General features: G+C 43.2%; 1 protein-coding gene across 5 annotated transcripts in view; it reads right to left on the bottom strand.

Annotated features, from left to right (window-relative positions):
• Positions 1-6151: 6151 nt before the first annotated feature.
• Positions 6152-22664, bottom strand: part of ZNF292 (zinc finger protein 292) — a 99416-nt gene continuing 82903 nt past the window's right edge. For all 5 annotated transcript variants that reach the window (XM_061131740.1, XM_061131742.1, XM_061131741.1 and 2 more), the window contains one exon: positions 6152-15208. In XM_061131740.1, the coding sequence (XP_060987723.1) occupies positions 8063-15208 (7146 nt within the window). In that variant the 3' untranslated portion in view covers positions 6152-8062. The remainder of the gene's footprint in view (positions 15209-22664) is intronic.

Consider the following 22664-nt stretch of genomic DNA (forward strand, 5'->3'; position numbering starts at 1 on the left):
TGACAGCCCGGGAGAGGCTGCTGATCCTAATGAAGGCAACCTCAGAAAACTTCTAGGGTATACGAGGTGCCAGCACATGAACAACGGAGGTAACTCAAATTAGTTACGACGGAAACTAAATCAAAGAGGTTATAGCTGGATGGGATCAAAAGACCCCCTCCTTCACCCCTTTCCTTAAAGAATAGCAGCCGTTAGGGGCATGCTGTGAGCTGCTGGGAAGAATCCAGTGGAAGACTGATAGGACAAGAATAATTAATTCAGAGTTTTTGAGACGGTGAGGAGGGGCTGACTTTTCCTAAGGAGAAGAGAGAGCAGATACCGATGCGTTTGTAAATGTAGGGATGAAAAGCTGAGAAAGTTCCCATCAAATTTTTGCATTTTTCTCAGAAAATTTAAAAACTGCCAAGTAGTTTTGAGCCTATTTGAGATTATTAACCTGCCTTTTGTAATAATTTTCTCCCATTCAACTGCTCAAGAGTAGACAGAAAACATTGAGGGTTTTCCAGATCATGTGAAGGGAGGTGCAGGGGTATGGTCTGAAGATATCTGTAAAGGGGAATCTAGCCTCTAAGCCAGACTGGATGAAGACAGGAGTGAACTGGTAAAGAGTGATCAAGTGGTGGGATTAACTGTTAGCTGTGATGACGTAGAAATACTTTTTAGTGGAGGGAGCTCAAGCAGATGAGCTGGAAAGTTTGTGCTTGGAGAAATGGAATTTTAATTCCAGACTTGGAAGTGATACAGGTTTTGATTATGTCAAAGCACAGTGCTCCCATTTATGGGAAGATCACTGCAATAAGAGGTACCTTGAATAAGCAAGGTCATTAGGAAATAAAAGAAGATATAATTTGTTCACTGAGTGGCAGGTTGGGATGCAGATAATAAACAACAAAGACAAAAATTAAACACGCTGGTATAGAAAATGAACACATGAAACTTCACTAGAGTCATCTGGGCGGCTCTCTGAGGAGCTGCCATTCAAGCTGAGCTCATAAACACAGAGGAATAAGCATTCCAAAGAAAATGTGTAAAGGCTTGAGGTGCTGGGGGTGGGTGAGCTTACAATGTGTTTGAGGATGTGGAAGCATCAGGAAAATGGGAAATTGTATGAGTGTCTGGAAAGCTTCCGGTTCAAGACGGCAGAGCAGGAGGAGGTGTGCTCATCTCCTTCTGCGAGAGGACCAAAATTGCAACTAGCTGCTGAACCACCACCACCAGGAGGATGCTAGAACCCAACAAAAAATGATAACCCACATCCAAAGACAAAAGCTGCAGGGAGATGGCAGGAGGGACACAGTCACGATAAAATCAAATCCCACACCTGCCCGGCGGGCGACCCTTAGACTGGAGAACAAGAATATCGAAGTTGCTCTTGCACTGTTGTGAAAGTTCTTAACCCCAGGCTTCCTGGCCTGGGGATCCGACAAAAGAACTGGGACTCCTCAGGGAACCTTGCCTTGAGGGCCAGCGGGGTTCAATTATAGCACTTCCAGAGGACTAGGGGAAACAGACTCCAGTCTTGGAGAGCACAAAAAAATGTTATGCGCACCAAGATACAGAGGAGACCCCACTGGACACTGAACCAAAACTGCCTGCCAGTGCTGGAGGGCCTCCTGTGGAGACGTGGGTCGGCAAGGGCTCGCCACAGGGATGGGAGCACTGGATGGTCACCCTGGGTGTAAACCCTCTTGGGGCTTGCTATTAACCCCACCATAGAGTCTGCAGGCCCCAGGGCTGGGTTGCCTCAGGCCAAACAACTACAAGGGAGGGAGTGCAATCAACAGGTAATTGTATTAAAGCTTTACTGAGCAAGGTCCTGCCCACCAGAGCAAGACCCAGTTTTTCCATCACCAGTCTTTCTCATCAGGAAGCTTATACAAGACTGTGAGCCTCATCCATCAAAAGGCAGACACAAGGAGCAGCACAGTCTCACGGTGGCTAAAACAAAAACCAAATTAAAGAAAATTAATCACAATAAAAAGCAGAAAGTTAGGTCCCAGATGAAGGGACAAGGTAAAACCTGAGGAAAACAACTAAAGAAATAGAGAGGCGACCTTTCAAAAGAATTCAGAATCATGATACTGAAGACAATCCAGGATCTCGGGAAAAGAATGGAGGCAAAGACTTGAGAAGATGCAAGCAATGTTTACCAAAGACCTAGAAGAACTAAAGAACAAACAAACAAGAGATGAGTAATACACGAGAAGGAATCAAAAGCAATAAATAAAGCAGAACAAATAAATGACCAGGAGGACAGGATAGTGGAAATCACTGCTGTAGAACAGAACACAGAAATAAGAAAGAAATGAAATGAAGACAGCTTAAGAGACCTCTCAACAACACTGAAAGTGAAAGTGAAGTCACTCAGTCCAGTCGGACTCTTTGCTACCCCATGGACTGTGGTCTACCAGGCTTTTTCATTCATGGGATTTAGAGTACTGGAGTGGGCTGCTCTCCATGAAAGTGAAAGAGAGTGAAAAGGCTGGTTTAAAACTCAACATTTAGAAAACTAAGATTATGGCATCTGGTCTCTTCACTTCATGGCCAAGAGTGGAAACAATGGCAGACTTTATTTTTGGGGGCTCCAAAATCATTGCAGATGGTGACTGCAGCCATGAAATTAAGATACTTGCTCCTTAGAAGTTATGACCAACTTAGACAGCTTATTAAAAAGCAGAGACATTACTTTGCCAACAAAGGTCCATCTAGTCAAGGCTGTGGTTTTTCCAGTAGTCACGTATGGATGTGAGAGTTGGACTATAAAGCAAGCTAAGCGCCAAAGAATTGATGCATCTGAACTGTGGTGTTGGAGAAGACTCTTGAGAGTCCCTTGGACTGCGAGGAGATCCAACCAGTCCTTCCTAAAGGAAATCAGTCCTGAATATTCACTGGAAGGACTGATGCCGAAGCTGAAACTCCAATACTTTGGCCACCTGATGCGAAGAGCTGATTCGTTTGAAAAGACCCTGATGCTGTGGAAGACTGAAGGTAGGAGAAGGGGTTGACAGAGGATGAGATGGTTGGATGGCATCACCAACTCAGTGGACATGAGTTTGAGCAAGCTCCGGGAGTTGGTGATGGAAAGGGAGGCCTGGTTGCTGCAGTTGATGGGGTCACACAGAGTCAGACATGACTGAGCAACTGAACAGAACTGAACTGAATGAATAGCTGAAAACTTTCCGAACACAGAAAAGGAAATAATCAACCAAGTCCAGGAAGCACAAAGTCCCAGGCAGGATAGACCCAAGGAGGAACACATAGAGACACATAGTAATCAAACTGACAAAAGTCACACAGATAAAATATTAAATATTAAAAGCAACACATAATAAACAAGGGAAAAATGACAAATGACATACAAGGGAACTCCCATCAGGCTATCAGCTGATTTTTCAACAGAAACTCTACAAGCCAGAAAGGAATGGCATGATGTATTTAAAGTGATGAAAAGGAAGAACCTACAGTCAAGAATATTCTACCCAGCAAGACTCTCCTTCAGGTTTGACAAAGAAATCAAAACCCTTCCAGACAAGCAAATGTTAAGAGAGTTCAGCACCACCAAACCAGCTTTACAACAAATGCTAAAGGAACTTCTCTAGGCAGGCAGGAACCACAAGAGAAGGAAAAGACCTACAGAAAGTACACCCCAAATAATTAAGAAAACGGTAGTAGGATCATACATATGGATAATTACCTTAAATGTACATGGATTAAATGCATCAACCAAAAGACACAGACTGACTGGGTGGATGAAAACATCTGCCTGTATGCACTTCCACTTACCACATGACTGTTTGAGACTCCCCAAACTATATGTGACTATTTCATATTACTAAGTTAATCATGTTCCCATTATGGCTTACAATTATCTTTTTTGTCTGGCTATTGATTGTGAAACTGATAAAAGTCTTTTACTCTAGTGAATTATGTAACTATTACTCAATACCATTGTATGATTGGTCAACAGAAAAAGAATAAAACTCAATTTTCACCGAAATGCTTCCGTGGTGGCTCAAATGGTAACAAACTTGCCTACAATGCAGGAGACCTGGGTTCAATCCCTGGGCTGGGAAGATCCCCTGGAGGAGGGCATGGCAACCCACTCCAGTGTTCCTGCCTGGAGAATCCCACGGACAGAGGAGCCTGGCTGGCTACAGTCCATGGGGTTGCAAAGAGTAAAACACGGCTGAGCGACTAACCACAGCACGTTTTCACCAAAAACTAGGGTATAATAGAAAAACCTGTAATTACCTTTTAAAATCCAGATGCATATCAGAATTATCTTGACATTTTTTGAAAAATACAAATGCTCAGGCATTGCTTTTTTCTCCAGAGCTCCAGATGTTTCTAATGAGCAGTCATGGTTAAAAACAACTGGACTACACAATGATCTTTTACTTTTATCTAGTATTGTTTACTTTTTCTCTTTCAGATTCAGTGCTCCCATTTCACTTAGTTTGTTTTCCAACTTTTCCATCTCTTGTTTTTTATGATCTTTCTCAAGTCTTTATCAAGTGTAGTAGGAAAGCTTTTGTATACATATATATAAAAATGCATTATATATATTAGGAAAATAATGAATTTTTGCCTAAAAAAATTATGACATTTTGATTCCACTACACTTTGAATAGAATGTTAAGATTTCTAATTAAAAAATAGATATGCAACAAAGGTTTACTTGTATAGCACAGGAAACTATAGTCAATCTTATATTTCACTGTCATTGAAGTCTGAAAAATTCCCACTGTTAACATGTAACATCTTTTCTGTACAAAAGAAGTTCCACATGTTAAGACACAGTGGGTTCTTTAAAGGGAGAGCTAATACAGTTTAGAAAACTTCTCTGATCACTGCCATCACCTTCCCACCCACTGACATCACACACACTACCCACTAATTTTTGCCTGAACTATTTCAAGTTTCCCAACTTTTAACTTCCAACTTATCCGACCTATCCTCTATACTGTGCCAACTGCCTTTCTAAAATTGGTACCTGATTAGATTGTTCAACATAAATGCATTCAGTAAGCACTTAAAAATCAAAATATGGTGAAGATAACACGGCATACGAGAACCTTCATGATCTGGTCCCTCTGCCTCTTTGGTTCAGCTTCTCCAACTCCCTATCTTTCCGCACTGACCACCATAATACTGCAAATACTGCATTATGCAACTTCCCACCTACAGCCGAGAATTCCCTTTTCCCCTCTGACCAGTTGTTGACCTCTCATTCATCTTTCAAGACTCATCTTTCTATAAACACTCATAACCACTTATCTTTCTCCCTGAAAACAGAGCATTTCCTCCTTAATATCTCTAGCTTTTATGTAGTTTTAATAGCTATAGCAACTGTGTTTGCTTACCTGATCACAATTTGCCTTGTTAAACTCTCTGTCCAGCAGTTTAAAAAAATAATTTACTTATGCTGACTCAATTTGACATTGCTGAAAAATTCTCAAAATGTTACATTTCACTTAACTTGATGTATTTTGAATAACATGTTCTGACTGGTAAGATTCAAATTCTCTGGGTTTAGAAGACAGGAAAAAAAAAATCCACTTTTCAAATGATGAAACCTTAGGCTAATTACACTGTGGGAAGAAAGTATCTCAAAGGGATTGAGGAAAAGTATACCATGAAAAATATATACTTTTTGATTCTTTTTTAATACTTAGGCATTACATTCCGTATCAAATTTTACCAACATGCTGTTGTTCTATAAATTCATTTATTTTATACCATAATTTGATTTTTCTGTTCCATGCTAAAAAGCCCACTATTCCATAATTACTTTTAGCATACAGTACCTGGAATATAAAAAAAATTAACTCAATGTTGGCAAATCTCCCCCCCCAGTCGACACGTAGGAGAACAATTACAGAAACGTCTAGTGGTTAATTTTCTTAAGCTAATAAGCAAAAGAAAAGCCCCAATACATTGGCATTTTCCCTTAACAGGCTCATCACTACATTCATCAGAAATAAACCTATCTGCTGCTGTACTATAGAGCAGTTTGCCAAATTCCTACCTTTAAGAGTTAGGTCAACTTCTAAGAAAACTGTAGGAAACATTCAATTGTTGACAAAAATTTAATATTAAAATTATTCAAAGTTAAGTTACTATTAATTTAGAAAAAAAAACCATGTATTAATCACCCATAAGAACAATTTTTATTTTAATAAATAACAGTGGGCTTACCAAAGGGTAGAGATTTTAATGTGTCAAGTTTTACGCATATTGGTAATAAACCTTAAGGAGGTGAAACCAACTATTCCATATACCCCATTCGGCCCTAAAAATAAAACTATAATACTTTAATAATAAAACTTAAAAAAATATTTCCCAAAAGAAAATAATTCACTCCTTGACCATGCTTATTTATTCAGAGTACCAGCAATTTCAGTTAATATTAAGTGCTTCATTTTTCCTGCAAGTCTGATGTTGCACAGGGAATATACACATTTTCATATCACAATATCATCAATATCTCAGGCAAATAATATTGTGAATGTAACTGGTTTATAACAAACAAAGTAAAAAATCAATGCTACTATTCATGGCAAACAGAAACAAAAGTAAATTTGAAAGGATGTTTTCTTTTGTTTCCAGTACTGATTTTAGTTGGACTTCAAAGGAAGGTTCATAAACTCTCCTGAAATAACCTCTATCTCTGGCCGTAAATCCACAGTATAAATATGGTGAATAAAGCTAAACTATAAGAGCTAACTATATACTGAATAATCAAAATAATCAATTATAACAACTAATACTGCTCTGGAAGACCAATCTAATGAAAAAAGTATCATTAGATATGGCAGGAAAATACAGACAAATCTGTACAATCTAACATCTATAAACAGTAAAATCAAAACATCCAACTTCCTTATAGAAAGTGTTTTATCTATGTAATTATAAATGTTTAAGGAACTCTTGCATTTTATAAACACAAGATGGGCTCACTTTGATGATACCAATTTTAAGATTTATAAAAATGTTTAAAAAAATCTTTCCACAAAAGTTTATACAGTTTAAAGCTATACACCAATCTATAAATCTCAGAAAATGGGGGAGGGGGGGGAACAAAACCTTTATAAGATCACATGTATAAAACAAGAAATGAAATGTGATTTTATTTAAGGCAATACTGGGCTACTTCACAAATCACCACCTCAAATATTTACACTGCTCCACACTACTGTTTCTATCACATTCACAAAGGATTTTTTTTTTAAATACGAAATGTTTAAAATCTTTGATGTAGGAAATCCTTTATTCACATTTCCATTATATTTCATGGAATCATAGTAACTATATCCAATTAAAAAGCTTTGAAAAAAAAAATGTAGCTATAGGAAATTCCTAAAGAATCTGCTTTAATTTCACATGTATACCACCCAAAAAATCCTGGAAGGTAAATTTACAAAGCAGAGCAAGTTGTTGATATAATGTGCCTACTTTGTGAAAAGTAAATTTTTTTTGGAGATCATCTTGTAAATAAATGTTTTATGTAAAAAAATCAATGAACTATGGCAGAGTTTCTAGTTTTTAGTTCAAAAAATTCTTAAAACAATAAAAGAACAGTTTTAAAAACTTGATCACTTGGTTAAAAATTAAAATTCCAAATATAAATGTGTCATTTAATAGTTTAGACTTACACACTGCTGGTGGCAGCAAATGATTTACAATAATAAATATATACAAAAAAAAGGTATCTACAAACACAGAGTACTGTTACACATGAGCAGTGACCTGGTGAGACAAATCAATCACACAGATAACTCGGTTTAGTTCATGAAAAGGGCAACTGGCTGATAGAAATTTGAGGTTTAGCTCAACTATTTACAGTAACCGAAGTATGGATTCTGTTCCTTAAGTCCCATAGGGATAAAAAAAAGTTTTACATGACAAAATGCCATGGTTTTTTTTTTTTTTTCTTTTTTGGCCAGGTTAATTCATGTCAGCAACAACAAAAAATAACGAAAAAGTTTCACAATTTTAGCATGCTTGATGGCTTCCTATTTAAAATAAAACTGTAAATAATGTATTTATAGCACATCAGTTATCAGTACTGCCCTCTCCCTGTGGCTTTGCCCATACTGATGTCTTTCATAACAGACACATCTGGATCATTTGAATGTACTTCAAGTTTTTTCAGACTGACGGTAGGTTTCATTTCCTGAAGCTGCTTTAAGACAAGCTCAGTGCAATCTTTCAGAGTCTTGTCTAGAACAATTTTTACATTCTCACTGCACTGAAGCTGTGTTGGATTGGCAAACTGTACAAAAGTTTCACTTTCTTTACAAGAACATATATGATTTCCACTAGTCACGGCAGTCTTGTCGACATTTTTCCTTGAATTTGAATGAGATCCTTTTTTACTCCCACTATTGGGATGATCTTTGTCGGTACTTTTCTTCTGTTTCACTGCAGACTCCTCCAGGAATTTGAGAAAGGATACCTCAAACCCCATTGGTTTAAATGAGCTCCAGTCAAAAGACGCAGGGTGCTCCTCAGTGGTCTGAATGGCGACAGCAGTCTCTTCCTCCTTACGTGTACTACCTAGTTCAACTGCTGGGGCTGGTTCGGCCTTTTCAACTTTTCTCTTTTTATTTTGGGAGACATTTTTTTCTTTATTAACTCTCTTCAAATTGCTTGTTTTTTGTTTTTCTGACTGGCAGGGGTTATTTTCCTTCAAATCATTACTTACATTTGAAGAGGTCTGAGGCTGGGCCTCCGTACTTGTGTTGTCTTCATTTATTAATTTGGTAATAAATAATTCTGTTAGTTCATCCACTTCATCTTTTTCATTTTTCACAACTTCCTTCTGTGGAACTACAGCTGTTCTTGCATTATCATTGCTCTCTGATACACCTGTGTCAGAATCCTTCACACCAGTCTTTCCAACTTCTTGCTCAGAAGTTTCCTTTAATTGTGAGCTGCAACACCGTTTGAAGACAATGAGGAGATTGCGGTGTTGTGATGTAAATGCCTTAGATAACTTATGGCATTTATAATGTCTGATTATATTGCTTTCACTTGTAACAACTGATGTACACCCCTTTATCATACATGGATACTGGGTAACAAATCTGCTCGTACATTCAGACAAGGCATCATTTCTAGCCTTTATAGAATATACATGCTTTCCACGTTTCAGAGAGTAAGGCTTATTTTCTTCAATCTGCACAATCTTTGCAGTCTTGTTTTCCAAATTACTTTTTTTCTTTCGTTTGGTCTTAGGCATTTTGACTCCTTCCCTTCCAGATCTGTATTTTGTCCCCCGGTGTTTAGACTTTGTCTTTTCTTGGTTTGCTTTGCTTGATATGTTTTCCTGACCAGGTGTTAATCTTCGTGGCCGGATGAGATGAGCTTTATGTTTGTCATTATGCTTATTAAAGATGTGTCGGAGGAGATTAGACCGGGTTGCATATATTCGGTCACAGCCTTCACAGTCACATTTGTATATGCCGTCTTCTTCAGTTTTACTTCCCCTGGCCCCGATTCCATGATCTGCCTCAAGATGAACAACATAGTTCAAATATGTTGTAAATGAAGATTTACACTCTGACTGATCACATGGAAATTTCCCAACATCCACAGAAGCGGTCATACTTTCAATTTCTTCAGGCGACATCTCGTGAAGCTTCATGTAGTGTTGTATTAGGCCAGTAATTGCTTGGAAAATACGGGAACAGTCACTCACCTGACATCGAAATTCTTTCACAGTTTGTTTCGTCTCAATTTCTTCACTCTCTTTACCAGCTTCACTCTCTTCTTCAACCTCTGCAGAAAATGCAGGCAGATCTGATTTGTGCACAGCCTGGTAATGCAGAATTAAGTTCTGCTGTATCGTGAAAGCAGCAAAGCAACCCTGATGAACACAGCGGTAAGGTCGGTAGGGACTGTATCTTGTGGGAAACTCAGGAGACTGAGAAACTGGCTTCTTGCGTTTCCTCTCCTCCTTTTCCTTTTTGTGTCTCCTAACTTTCCGTCCTTTGGTTTGCACATTTGTGAGAGGATTTGTATTACATTGTTCTGAAGTAATTGCAATCACTTGAGAAGAACTTTCTGTTTTCTCAGGACTTTTTTTTTCTAGAAGTTGTTTTTCTGGGATCACCGCTATACTACTGAGGGCGTTTTCTTTCATCACCCCTAACCCTAGAGCAGGCTGGGACTCCCTTTTATTTTCCTCTGTCAGAGCTAGCTGTCTTTTCACTTGTGTAATTCGTGGGGCTGATGAATTTTCACTCTGAGATTTTCTTCCATAAGGTCTTTTTATTTTTAATTTGACCATTTCTTCTGTTGTAAAATGATGTACCAACTGACAGTGTGCCCGAAGATTAGAGTTTCTTGTAAATGTCTTCGTACATGTAGGTACTACACATTTAAATGGAGCAAATTTCAGCTGATTCTTCTTAATTTCAAGAATCATCTCTGGAGTGTACTGATGAATTTTCCCGTAGTGCTTAAACAGTGCATCTTTTGTCATAGCACTGTAATTACACCCTTGGTTTTGACACACAAAGGGCTTATTAACTCTGTCATTAAACTGAATGTTGCTTATAATTTCAGAAACTGGCTGAACAACTGTGACATTTGCAATTGATTTCACAGGAGTGGGAGTCAGTGTCACTGATGTATTTATCAGCACACACTGGGGTGCTGGAGTGGACAGGTCATTTTCTAATTTTAATTTCTGTAAGCCTTCTAAAATCTCCTGCATTTGATCCTCCTTATGTAATACTTCAGACTGAGGAATGCTACTTTTTGTTGGCATGACACCTATGAAGGAGGGAAACTGAGATGACTCAGATAACTTGTTATTTTGTACAGTGTTTACTGAAGGAAGCTGAATGTTATAATTTATTTGAGCATTCTGTGATGTTTCACCAATACCCTGAGATCCATTTTTTACCTCAAGTATTTGAGAATTCATAGCACTTTTAATAATTTCAAGAGTCTTTTCAAAGTTTTGTATGACATTGTCTTCAGAGATCTGCAAATCAGAATTTATTGAAGGTGTGCATGAATTCAAAGCCATCATTTGGGAATCACCATTTTCAGTTTTTAATGTTAAAGGAGCTAACACTGTATGGGACTCAAGACTGGTTTTGAAGTTTTCTTTCACATCAGTCATAAACAACTGATTGTCAACATTATTTAATTTCTGTGTTAGATTTTCCACCAAACCCTGAGGTTCACAATTGGGAATTACAGTGGAATGAAGGTTAGTAGTTGGTATCTCAATGCTCTTTGCTATAAGTCCCATTGCTGTCAAGTCACTTGTTACCAAGTTTTGGGGAGTATTAGGGGCAATTAGTGGAGGAGTAACTTTCTTTCTTCTCTTAGAAGCACTGTTTCCTTTCTTATTTAAATGACTAGACCTTGTGTTCTGAGGACCACTTATAACTGAAACACGTGAACTGCTACCAGTAAAATTTTGTGATGGCCCGCTAGAATTAGGGAATGAACCAGAACACAAACCATTTTCAACAGTCTTCAGCAGTAAGTCGTTTGTTGGGAAAACAGGCAAGCTGCTGCACTCCTCCATGGAGGAAGCTTTGGGGTTTGGGGTCCCGTTCTGGCCTGTCAGCAGGGGGCTCGGGTGGCACACGGTCTGCAGCAGGGTTGGCACAGGTGGGTTTGGCATCACTGTCACATTCACCTGTGCTGCATCAGAGACACAGCCTGTGGGGACGTGAGGGAGCGCATCGGCGCCCTCAAACGTACTGGGGATGCCAGCCGTTTCCAAAGCCTGCTTGATGATTTCGCTCCCCTCCTGACTAACACTTGTATTAAAGCTAGTCAGACCAGTCCGAGGAAATGTATTTGGTAAAAATGTTGAGGAGCGGTTTTCAGCAGCAAGAAGTTGCAGGAATGACGGATCTTTAAAACATGCTTCTGGACTGAATGTAGACTGTTGTGGCTGCTGCAAGTTTACTGCATTTGTAGAGAGAATCATGCTGGCAAGAAGAGAAGGCTGCCCATTATTCTGTAGAAGTTCTTGAGCAATTTCTGCCCCATCCAGTGGTTTACAGTAAGATCGCTTAGACAAGTGTCCACCCAGAGATCTGGGGTTGGTGAAAGCCCTATAACACCTGCTACAGATAAATTTCCCATCTCTGATGATCGCCGGCCATTTAGCCCTTTTGTTGTGCTTGGGTTTTCTTTCCTTCCCATTTGGGCCCCGCCCGCGGTCTTTCTTCACTTTTTCTGGTCCAGGCTGTTGGGCACCAGTGCCACTGAAGTCATTTGCAACACTGACTTGTGAAGGAAAAACTGCATTCTCACCATTCCCTCCCTTTAGAAAGGAGGAATTGGTGTTTCCTTCGATCTGCGAAGAAAAATGATTTGTATTATTTTCCAGTTGGGAGAAAACGGAGTTAGTCCCACTGTCTGCTGGTGAAGGGAAGAGAGACACGGAGCTGCTTTCTGCAGGTAACGGAAGAAAAGGGTCTGAGCCGCTGTCAATATTCAAAGGCAAAACCGTTTTGGTTAGGTCTTCCATTTGTGCTGGCAAGGTGGTGCTCGATAAATTCTCCATCTGGGAACATAACAGACCACCACCCTGTTCATTCTTATCCTGAGAAGGTATATTTGGATTTATGACACTTTCCACCGAGGGCAACAGTGGAGTTGACACCCTTGCTAAATGAGCTGGGAAAATGGATGATGTGACATGCTGCAACTGATCAGAACAAGCAGGAGCCCCGCTGGCTTTGGTCTGTGGTGTAAAAAATGCGTTATTAGAGCTGCTCACCTGTGATGGCAAAAAATAAACAAACTTTCCATTATTTGGTGTATTTAAATTGTTAGCTTTCTGACCCCTTTTGCTTTTGCGTTGCATTTTGAATGCTGCATACTGGTCGGGGTGTGCTGTCTTCATGTGTTTCCCAATACTCTGTGAAGAGTTATAAGTTCGAGTACATCCCTCAACCTGGCAACTGAATTTCTGAACTGGCGCTTTTGGAGGCACTGATGGAGTTCCTAAAGAATTACTGAGGTTGGGCTGTGGTGGAACAAATGTGATACTTTCCAGCGTCTTCAGAGGTAAATTATAAAGACTGGATGATGTTTTAACGTTACCTCCACATTCAAACTTGGGAGTTGGTAAACTGTTTTGAAACCCTGCCTGGTTTTGCACAGAAAAGGTCATCAGGTTGCTCACTTGTCTTTCTAAGTTTTGTGTGGTCATGCCGTCTATCTTGAGGGCTTCTGAGGCCACTAAAGAATTCTGAGTAATCTGGGTTTCATTAAAACAATCCTGTTCCTTTCTCTCCTGGAAATCTGTGTGACACAAATCATTACAAGCATTTTCAACTGGTGTATGTAAGTTTGTGACCAGTGATTCACCAGTGCTTTCCACAGTTGAGTTTTCTTGCTTTCCAAAGTTCTCCTCGATCCCCTGATTGAGGGACACCTTAATGGACACGGCTACCTCACTGGCCTGAAGCAGAGGAGTGGTGGCCGTGTTTCCTAAACCATTTGGCAGTGCTCCCTCAGTCTGACTGAGCTCCAAAGCAGAAATCTGGTCTTGTTTGGTCACAGGTGATTCTGCCTTGCTTTTATCCCAAGCATCACTTCTATCAGCTGGGATGGTGTTTTCAACACTATTTTCTGAAGGAAGCATGGATCTTTCTTTCTCAGAGTTCCCTTCTGCACTCTGACTCACTCTGGAAGGCTGAACAGAATCTCTGGCTGAATTAAGTTGGTCTTCAGGAGGCAGCACTTTTTCAGGAGTATTGTGATCTTCCAGATGCTTTTCAAGCTCACTCTGAGAACGGTAAACTTTACCACAACCTGTGAACTTACATGTGTAGGTGTTATAATGCTGTGCTTCATGGTCATACAGTAAATAAGCTTCTGAGAAAATCCGGCCACATCGAGGAAACATGCACTTCGCCCTGAAGACCGGGTGCTCCTTGCGGTGGGTTAAGAGCTCTGCGTAGCTGTTAAAGCCGGCCCTACACTTCATCTGTATACAGATGTATGGCTTGCTGCCACAGTGCATCTGTAAGTGGTCATTCAGGTGAGTAACACTTACAAAATGCCGCCTGCAGTACTGGCAAATAACTTTTTTGCTTTGCATTTCAAGAAAGCGCTTGGCATCTTCATTATCCTTATGTCCCTTTACGTGAGCAATTAAATTTTTAAAGTACTTAAAGCCCTTTTTACAAAATGTGACAGGGCAATTGAACTCGTTAACAGGTACTGGTTTCTGGACTGGGATCACCTCTGGCTCGTAAGATTTGTCTTTGTCATCAGTTTCATCATCTGAGCCGTCATTGTCGTTAAACACTATGAAGTCTGTGGAATACAGACTATTCTTCTTGATCGGCCGCTGCTCCTGCTTGGCCACAGCATTTGTCTTCTGATTCTCGTTGGTAGTTGTGATCTTAGGAGGCCTTCCCAACCTTCTTAACGGTTTCATAGCTGCCAGTCTCTCTTTACTTGACTGTTTAACATGCAACGTGACATGAGGGACGAAGGTCTCTTTAGAGTTAAAGCTCTTTGCACAAATGGGGCAACTGTAAACCCCGTCCTTGTAATGCTTCTGAGCGTGCCGCACGATTCGGTGGCCGAGGAACTCCTTGTCACACAGCACACAGTACTGCATGTAGGCCTGCCAATTCCTGAACCGAGCCGATATAAACCCCCTCTCTCTCAACTGTTTTATCTCTCTCTTTTTCTGCTTTTCATCACAAATGTCTCTAAGGAGGCCAGAATTAGCACCAATTCCACCATTCACAGAAGTGTCTTTACTCTCTTCCTGGTAGTCTGCTACTTTCTCATAAACCTCACTGTCATTTAATTCATCTATTGAAGACACGATGGATGCTTCTTCTCCCATTAACGCAAGACACTGTCGTTTTAAAGTTTTCCAATCCCAGAATTCTGGATCAAAGGGCCACTGAGTTTTCAGTACAAGTAAGAGCTCACAGCGTAGGGAATTTGGTATTGGAAGATTCTCTTCATCATATTTCTGGTCTGGCTGGTTATACAACATTTCCACAGCATAATATGCATCTACTGTAGGCTCAATAAGAAATTCACTCAGTTGACAAGCACGCTTAACTTCCAGATCATCAGGCAACAAGCATGAAATGGTCTTGCAGATTGATATTTTCACTTCAGTATTTTCTGTAGATTCCAGGCGAAGAGCTTTCACACATAACTCTATACAAGTGGCAAGTCCAGCTCCTTCAGTCTGTGAAGAAGCAAGCAAGAAATGTTACCTTAATTTACACTCATCAACACATATTTGTAAATTTAGTAATTTTAAAACTGAGGTTTGTTTTCTCAAATTTTGCAATAGCCCATCTATGAAAATAACCCCTCCCAAGCACTGTGGCTGTGTGTGTGTGTGAAATGAGCTGCAGAGAATAGCAGAAAAAACATAAACGTTGGTAGCTAAGACATGAGTATAAAATCATGTAATGGCCAGATAAACTTGGATGCTATTTAACTTCTCTGATCTTTCACATCACAATATAAAATAAGAGATCAAAACAACACTTAAACTTAATGAAACTGTTGTGAACATTAATAGATATCATGCATCTAAAGTATCATCTTTTGCACAGAGTAAGTGATCAAGAAATGTCATTAACTTTATCACAAATTTCATTTCCTAAGTTTGTATTTACAATCCTTCTGAAACAACAACCCTCTTAGTTTAGTTATAAAACTGAGAATGTCCCCATAATTCCTAACTCATTAGCAATGAAAAGAGATTCTCATATTTGAGAATAAAGTTTTTTTTAAATACTGGGAATCCTAATTCAATCATAAGGTGAAATGAAGTGAAATGAAGTGAAAGTCGCTCAGTCATGTCCGACTCTGCGACCCCATGGAATTCTCCAGGCCAGGATACTGGAGTTGGGTAGCCTTTCCCTTCTCTAGGGGAGCTTCGCAACCCAGGGATTGAACCCAGGTCTCCTGCATTGCAGGAGGATTCTCTACCAGCTGAGCCACAAGGGAAGCCCAAAATTGAATGCCAAATCACCTACCTTATGACTGGAACATCCTAAGAATTAGGAGTAGCAGGAGACACAACAAACCTTTTATCCTTTTGCATTAGCATCTTGAACTATTATGATAATATAGCAGTAACAAAGGTAAGAGTCATTTGAAAAATATATGAAGAGATAAAAATGGGTTTTAAGAGGCTAAAAGACAACAACTAAATGAGAAATAAGCCAGTCACAAGATGTGGCCACATTCAGGGGAATGAAATATATGTGCTTTAGACCAAAGGGCAAGGAAGTCAAAAGAAGTTCAAAAGATCTGAGAGGATTTGTATTTTCACAGGTTAAGAAGGAAACAAAATATTTCACTAAAAGGAAAGCTTAGATTTGTGGGCCAAGAGGACAGCAAGTGAGACAGGCTGAGAAACTGGACTGGCCATCTTAATGTTGTAAATCAGCCTGAAACCTTAACAAAGAGGGCCAACAAAACAGTGTAAAATTTTTGTTCTTGTGAGTTTTTTGTCGGTCTGTGTATGTGTGACTGAAGATTAAGTTTATGGGTAATATTCAATTCATGAACTGGTTATATGACAACTATCTTTAGAGCTGAGTTGAGAGAGAGCTAGGTGGACAGCGTCAGAACTGAGTTAAATTACAGAGCACTGAACTGGCGTCTGGAGAATCAGAGGAGTGCTTAGTGTGGGAAAAAAATCACACACGTGGCGCTCAGAGGCACCTCGTGAGGAGTGAACGGAGGAGAAAACTGCCTTTTCTTCATGCTGTGTTTCATGACTCTTTGGTTACTAGGAACTGTGTCTGGCCAACACCACTTGCGAGTCTAACAGGTAAGCGGGTTAGGGCCTCCTCTTCCTTCCCTCAGCGCCTACTCACAGGTAAGTGGGTTAGGGCCTCTCCTTCCTCCGCTCAGCGCCTACTCACAGGTAAGCGGGTTAGGGCCTCTCCTTCCTCTGCTCAGCGCCTACTCACAGGTAAGCGGGTTAGGGCCTCCTCTTCCTTCCCTCAGCGCCTACTCACAGGTAAGCGGGTTAGGGCCTCTCCTTCCTCTGCTCAGCGCCTACTCACAGGTAAGTGGGTTAGGGCCTCTCCTTCCTCCGCTCAGCGCCTACTCACAGGTAAGCGGGTTAGGGCCTCTCCTTCCTCTGCTCAGCGCCTACTCACAGGTAAGCGGGTTAGGGCCTCTCCTTCCTCCGCTCAGCGCCTACTCACAGGTAAGTGGGTTAGGGCCTCTCCTTCCTCCGCTCAGCGCCTACTCACAGGTAAGCGGGTTAGGGCCTCTCCTTCCTCTGCTCAGCGCCTACTCACAGGTAAGCGGGTTAGGGCCTCTCCTTCCTCACTCAGCGCCTACTCACAGGGAAGCGGGTTAGGGCCTCCTCTTCCTTCCCTCAGCACCTACTCACAGGTAAGCGGGTTAGGGCCTCTCCTTCCTCACTCAGCGCCTACTCACAGGTAAGTGGGTTAGGCCCTCTCCTTCCTCACTCAGCGCCTACTCACAGGTAAGCGGGTTAGGGCCTCCTCTTCCTTCCCTCAGCGCCTACTCACAGGTAAGCGGGTTAGGGCCTCTCCTTCCTCTGCTCAGCGCCTACTCACAGGTAAGCGGGTTAGGGCCTCTCCTTCCTCTGCTCAGCGCCTACTCACAGGTAAGCGGGTTAGGGCCTCTCCTTCCTCTGCTCAGCGCCTACTCACAGGTAAGCGGGTTAGGGCCTCTCCTTCCTCCGCTCAGCGCCTACTCACAGGTAAGAGGGTTAGGGCCTCTCCTTCCTTGCTCAGCGCCTACTCACAGGTAAGCGGGTTAGGCCCTCTCCTTCCTCACTCAGCGCCTACTCACAGGTAAGCGGGTTAGGGCCTCTCCTTCCTCACTCAGCGCCTACTCACAGGTAAGAGGGTTAGGGCCTCTCCTTCCTCTGCTCAGCGCCTACTCACAGGTAAGCAGGTTAGGGCCTCTCCTTCCTCTGCTCAGCGCCTACTCACAGGTAAGCGGGTTAGGGCCTCTCCTTCCTCCGCTCAGCGCCTACTCACAGGTAAGCGGGTTAGGGCCTCTCCTTCCTCCGCTCAGCGCCTACTCACAGGTAAGCGGGTTAGGGCCTCTCCTTCCTCCGCTCAGCGCCTACTCACAGGTAAGCGGGTTAGGCCCTCTCCTTCCTCTGCTCAGCGCCTACTCACAGGTAAGCGGGTTAGGGCCTCTCCTTCCTCCGCTCAGCGCCTACTCACAGGTAAGCGGGTTAGGGCCTCTCCTTCCTCACTCAGCGCCTACTCACAGGTAAGCGGGTTAGGGCCTCTCCTTCCTCTGCTCAGCGCCTACTCACAGGTAAGCGGGTTAGGGCCTCTCCTTCCTCTGCTCAGCGCCTACTCACAGGTAAGCGGGTTAGGGCCTCTCCTTCCTCTGCTCAGCGCCTACTCACAGGTAAGCGGGTTAGGGCCTCTCCTTCCTCTGCTCAGCGCCTACTCACAGGTAAGCGGGTTAGGGCCTCTCCTTCGCTCAGCGCCTACTCACAGGTAAGCGGGTTAGGGCCTCTCCTTCCTCCGCTCAGCGCCTACTCACAGGTAAGCGGGTTAGGGCCTCTCCTTCCTCCGCTCAGCGCCTACTCACAGGTAAGCGGGTTAGGCCCTCTCCTTCCTCTGCTCAGCGCCTACTCACAGGTAAGCGGATTAGGGCCTCTCCTTCCTCCGCTCAGCGCCTACTCACAGGTAAGCGGGTTAGGGCCTCTCCTTCCTCACTCAGCGCCTACTCACAGGTAAGCGGGTTAGGGCCTCTCCTTCCTCTGCTCAGCGCCTACTCACAGGTAAGCGGGTTAGGGCCTCTCCTTCATCCGCTCAGCGCCTACTCACAGGTAAGCGGGTTAGGGCCTCTCCTTCCTTGCTCAGTGCCTACTCACAGGTAAGCGGGTTAGGGCCTCTCCTTCCTCTGCTCAGCGCCTACTCACAGGTAAGCGGGTTAGGGCCTCTCCTTCCTTGCTCAGCGCCTACTCACAGGTAAGCGGGTTAGGGCCTCTCCTTCCTCACTCAGCGCCTACTCACAGGTAAGCGGGTTAGGGCCTCTCCTTCCTCTGCTCAGCGCCTACTCACAGGTAAGCGGGTTAGGGCCTCTCCTTCCTCCGCTCAGCGCCTACTCACAGGTAAGCGGGTTAGGGCCTCTCCTTCCTCCGCTCAGCGCCTACTCACAGGTAAGCGGGTTAGGGCCTCTCCTTCCTCCGCTCAGCGCCTACTCACAGGTAAGCGGGTTAGGGCCTCTCCTTCCTCCGCTCAGCGCCTACTCACAGGTAAGCGGGTTAGGGCCTCTCCTTCCTCTGCTCAGCGCCTACTCACAGGTAAGCGGGTTAGGGCCTCTCCTTCCTCTGCTCAGCGCCTACTCACAGGTAAGCGGGTTAGGGCCTCTCCTTCCTCTGCTCAGCGCCTACTCACAGGTAAGCGGGTTAGGGCCTCTCCTTCCTCCGCTCAGCGCCTACTCACAGGTAAGCGGGTTAGGCCCTCTCCTTCCTCTGCTCAGCGCCTACTCACAGGTAAGCGGGTTAGGCCCTCTCCTTCCTCCGCTCAGCGCCTACTCACAGGTAAGCGGGTTAGGGCCTCTCCTTCCTTGCTCAGCCCCTACTCACAGGTAAGCGGGTTAGGGCCTCTCCTTCCTTCCTCAGCGCCTACTCACAGGTAAGCGGGTTAGGCCCTCTCCTTCCTCTGCTCAGCGCCTACTCACAGGTAAGCGGGTTAGGGCCTCTCCTTCCTCCGCTCAGCGCCTACTCACAGGTAAGCGGGTTAGGGCCTCTCCTTCCTCACTCAGCGCCTACTCACAGGTAAGCGGGTTAGGGCCTCTCCTTCCTCTGCTCAGCGCCTACTCACAGGTAAGCGGGTTAGGGCCTCTCCTTCCTCACTCAGCGCCTACTCACAGGTAAGCGGGTTAGGGCCTCTCCTTCCTCCGCTCAGCGCCTACTCACAGGTAAGCGGGTTAGGGCCTCTCCTTCCTCTGCTCAGCGCCTACTCACAGGTAAGCGGGTTAGGGCCTCTCCTTCCTCCGCTCAGCGCCTACTCACAGGTAAGCGGGTTAGGGCCTCTCCTTCCTCACTCAGCGCCTACTCACAGGTAAGCGGGTTAGGGCCTCTCCTTCCTCACTCAGCGCCTACTCACAGGTAAGCGGGTTAGGGCCTCCTCTTCCTTCCCTCAGCGCCTACTCACAGGTAAGCGGGTTAGGGCCTCTCCTTCCTCACTCAGCGCCTACTCACAGGTAAGCGGGTTAGGGCCTCTCCTTCCTCACTCAGCGCCTACTCACAGGTAAGCAGGTTAGGGCCTCTCCTTCCTCCGCTCAGCGCCTACTCACAGGTAAGCGGGTTAGGGCCTCTCCTTCCTCACTCAGCGCCTACTCACAGGTAAGCGGGTTAGGGCCTCTCCTTCCTCACTCAGCGCCTACTCACAGGTAAGCGGGTTAGGGCCTCTCCTTCCTCACTCAGCGCCTACTCACAGGTAAGCAGGTTAGGGCCTCTCCTTCCTCCGCTCAGCGCCTACTCACAGGTAAGTGGGTTAGGGCCTCTCCTTCCTCACTCAGCGCCTACTCACAGGTAAGCGGGTTAGGGCCTCTCCTTCCTCTGCTCAGCGCCTACTCACAGGTAAGCGGGTTAGGGCCTCTCCTTCCTCCGCTCAGCGCCTACTCACAGGTAAGCGGGTTAGGGCCTCTCCTTCCTCACTCAGCGCCTACTCACAGGTAAGCGGGTTAGGGCCTCTCCTTCCTCACTCAGCGCCTACTCACAGGTAAGCGGGTTAGGGCCTCTCCTTCCTCACTCAGCGCCTACTCACAGGTAAGCAGGTTAGGGCCTCTCCTTCCTCCGCTCAGCGCCTACTCTGCACCAGGGACTGTGCTGAGCCTCGTGCTTTTCCCGTCTCCGCAGTCTCGATATCCCACTAGTCAAGAAAGACGTATTACAAAGCAACTGGCAATGGGTCTCAGCAAATATGAGATCCTTAAAGGTAGGGCTGTATATTTCCAACTCTTTGACTGCAGGGGTCTAGGAAAAAATAAATCATATGATGAACCAAGTTATCTGCCCCATTTCCTTTACAGATCTCAATTACAATTTAAGAAGGAAATAATTATTCTAACTCATTATGTCAGTAGCTGGGCAACAATTCTCAACAACTCCTGGAGCTCTGAGGTACAGAGGGGAAAGGGGCACACCAGATAAACATTCCTGTTCTTTCCTCTACTGCTCATTCCTGTTCTTTACTCCTGAAAATGAAGAGAAATTATTTCAGGAGGAAAAAAAAAACAAAAGATACATGTAATATTTACTGACCAAATACATATCTTAAAAGATCAAAGACAGTTAGAATGTCTTTTGGTCCCTACTTTCAAAAACAAAATTATACATACAAATACTTCATGTCATGCTACATCCTAGCTTTCAGGGATCCCTAAGACCTGTTTGGCATCCCACCCCATGCAGTGGTAGCACCTTTGGAAGCTGTCTTTGTGTACTTTTAAAGTGGAAACCAAATGCATTCCTACAAGGATTACTATAACAAAAGAAGTTAGTTTTGTAAAGGCTGGATTCTGATTTTTGCTGGTAAATGAACGGAAACACATATGCAATCTCTGTGATCACTGCCCTTTAGAGTTTTGTCTCATCTGCTGTTTAATCCATCTGTTAAGTGTTTTCATGTCTATGATTATGTTTTTGTATTTCTAAAAGTTCTTTTGACTCTTTTTAAAATCTGCTTGGTCATTTTATAGGACCTCTCTTTTTCACACTTTCATTCCTTATTTTATAAGTTTAAATATATGTATTTCATAGATTTATCAGACTGTATTTAAAGAATCAAGCAAATGATTCCATCGTTTTTTCTACTGAAATTCATTCACGTTGGATTGTTTTGTATACTTAATAGACAGTGATGGTTAATTTATTTATGTCTTTAAATATATGTTATTTATACTTTTTATCCTTTAAAAAGTTTAACCCTACTGTTAGCTGTCTCTGCAAAAACTGCCCATGGCTGACACTTTCACTGTAAATCTGGATGGTGAACCTATCTTGAGAAGAGCTTTATCAAAGAAATCATGTATTGAAGGTACGTCCCTCCCAAGCAGTTCTTCATTTGCTTCTGCCAGGGATCCCAGGCATTTACGAGCCCAGGACTTCACCCTTTCCTTTTTAAATATTACTTATGCAGGGGAGCAAACTCCACCACCCCAAAATGTGTCTCTTTGACAGGAGGATTATTTTAGGCTGATTACTTTTAAAAACCAGAAGACTAAGGAGGTTTTTCTTGTTACCCCCCAAAACTCCTCTTTATTGACTAAAAGAATTTAGAAAAAGGGCCTGTTCCTGTAACAGCTATTTCCAGACATATCTGCAAAGAACATGGGTTGGGCACGGTGGAGGAAACTCTGTAGGGCCTGGAGATCAGAGTCCACCATGTCTCCTTGTTTCTTCAGGACCCAACGAGCATTTGCTTTTCCATTTCCATGTGAACTCCCTCCTTTTGCTCCGAAGGCCCAAACTGCTACTCCCAACATTCTCTCTTTGTCTTTAACTGAGAGCGGTATTTAAGGTGAGGATTTTGGCCATTTTGGCGAGCTACTTAGTTTTCTTGGGCCTCTCCCAAGTATATATGTTATTAAACTTTTGCTTGGTGTTCCCCTGTTAATCTGCCCCATGTCTGTTTAATTCTTAGAAGAGCTAACATAACTAAGAA

The sequence above is a fragment of the Dama dama genome, chromosome 28 (genome assembly GCF_033118175.1).
Source record: "Dama dama isolate Ldn47 chromosome 28, ASM3311817v1, whole genome shotgun sequence".
Classification (NCBI taxonomy): Eukaryota; Metazoa; Chordata; class Mammalia; order Artiodactyla; family Cervidae; genus Dama; species Dama dama.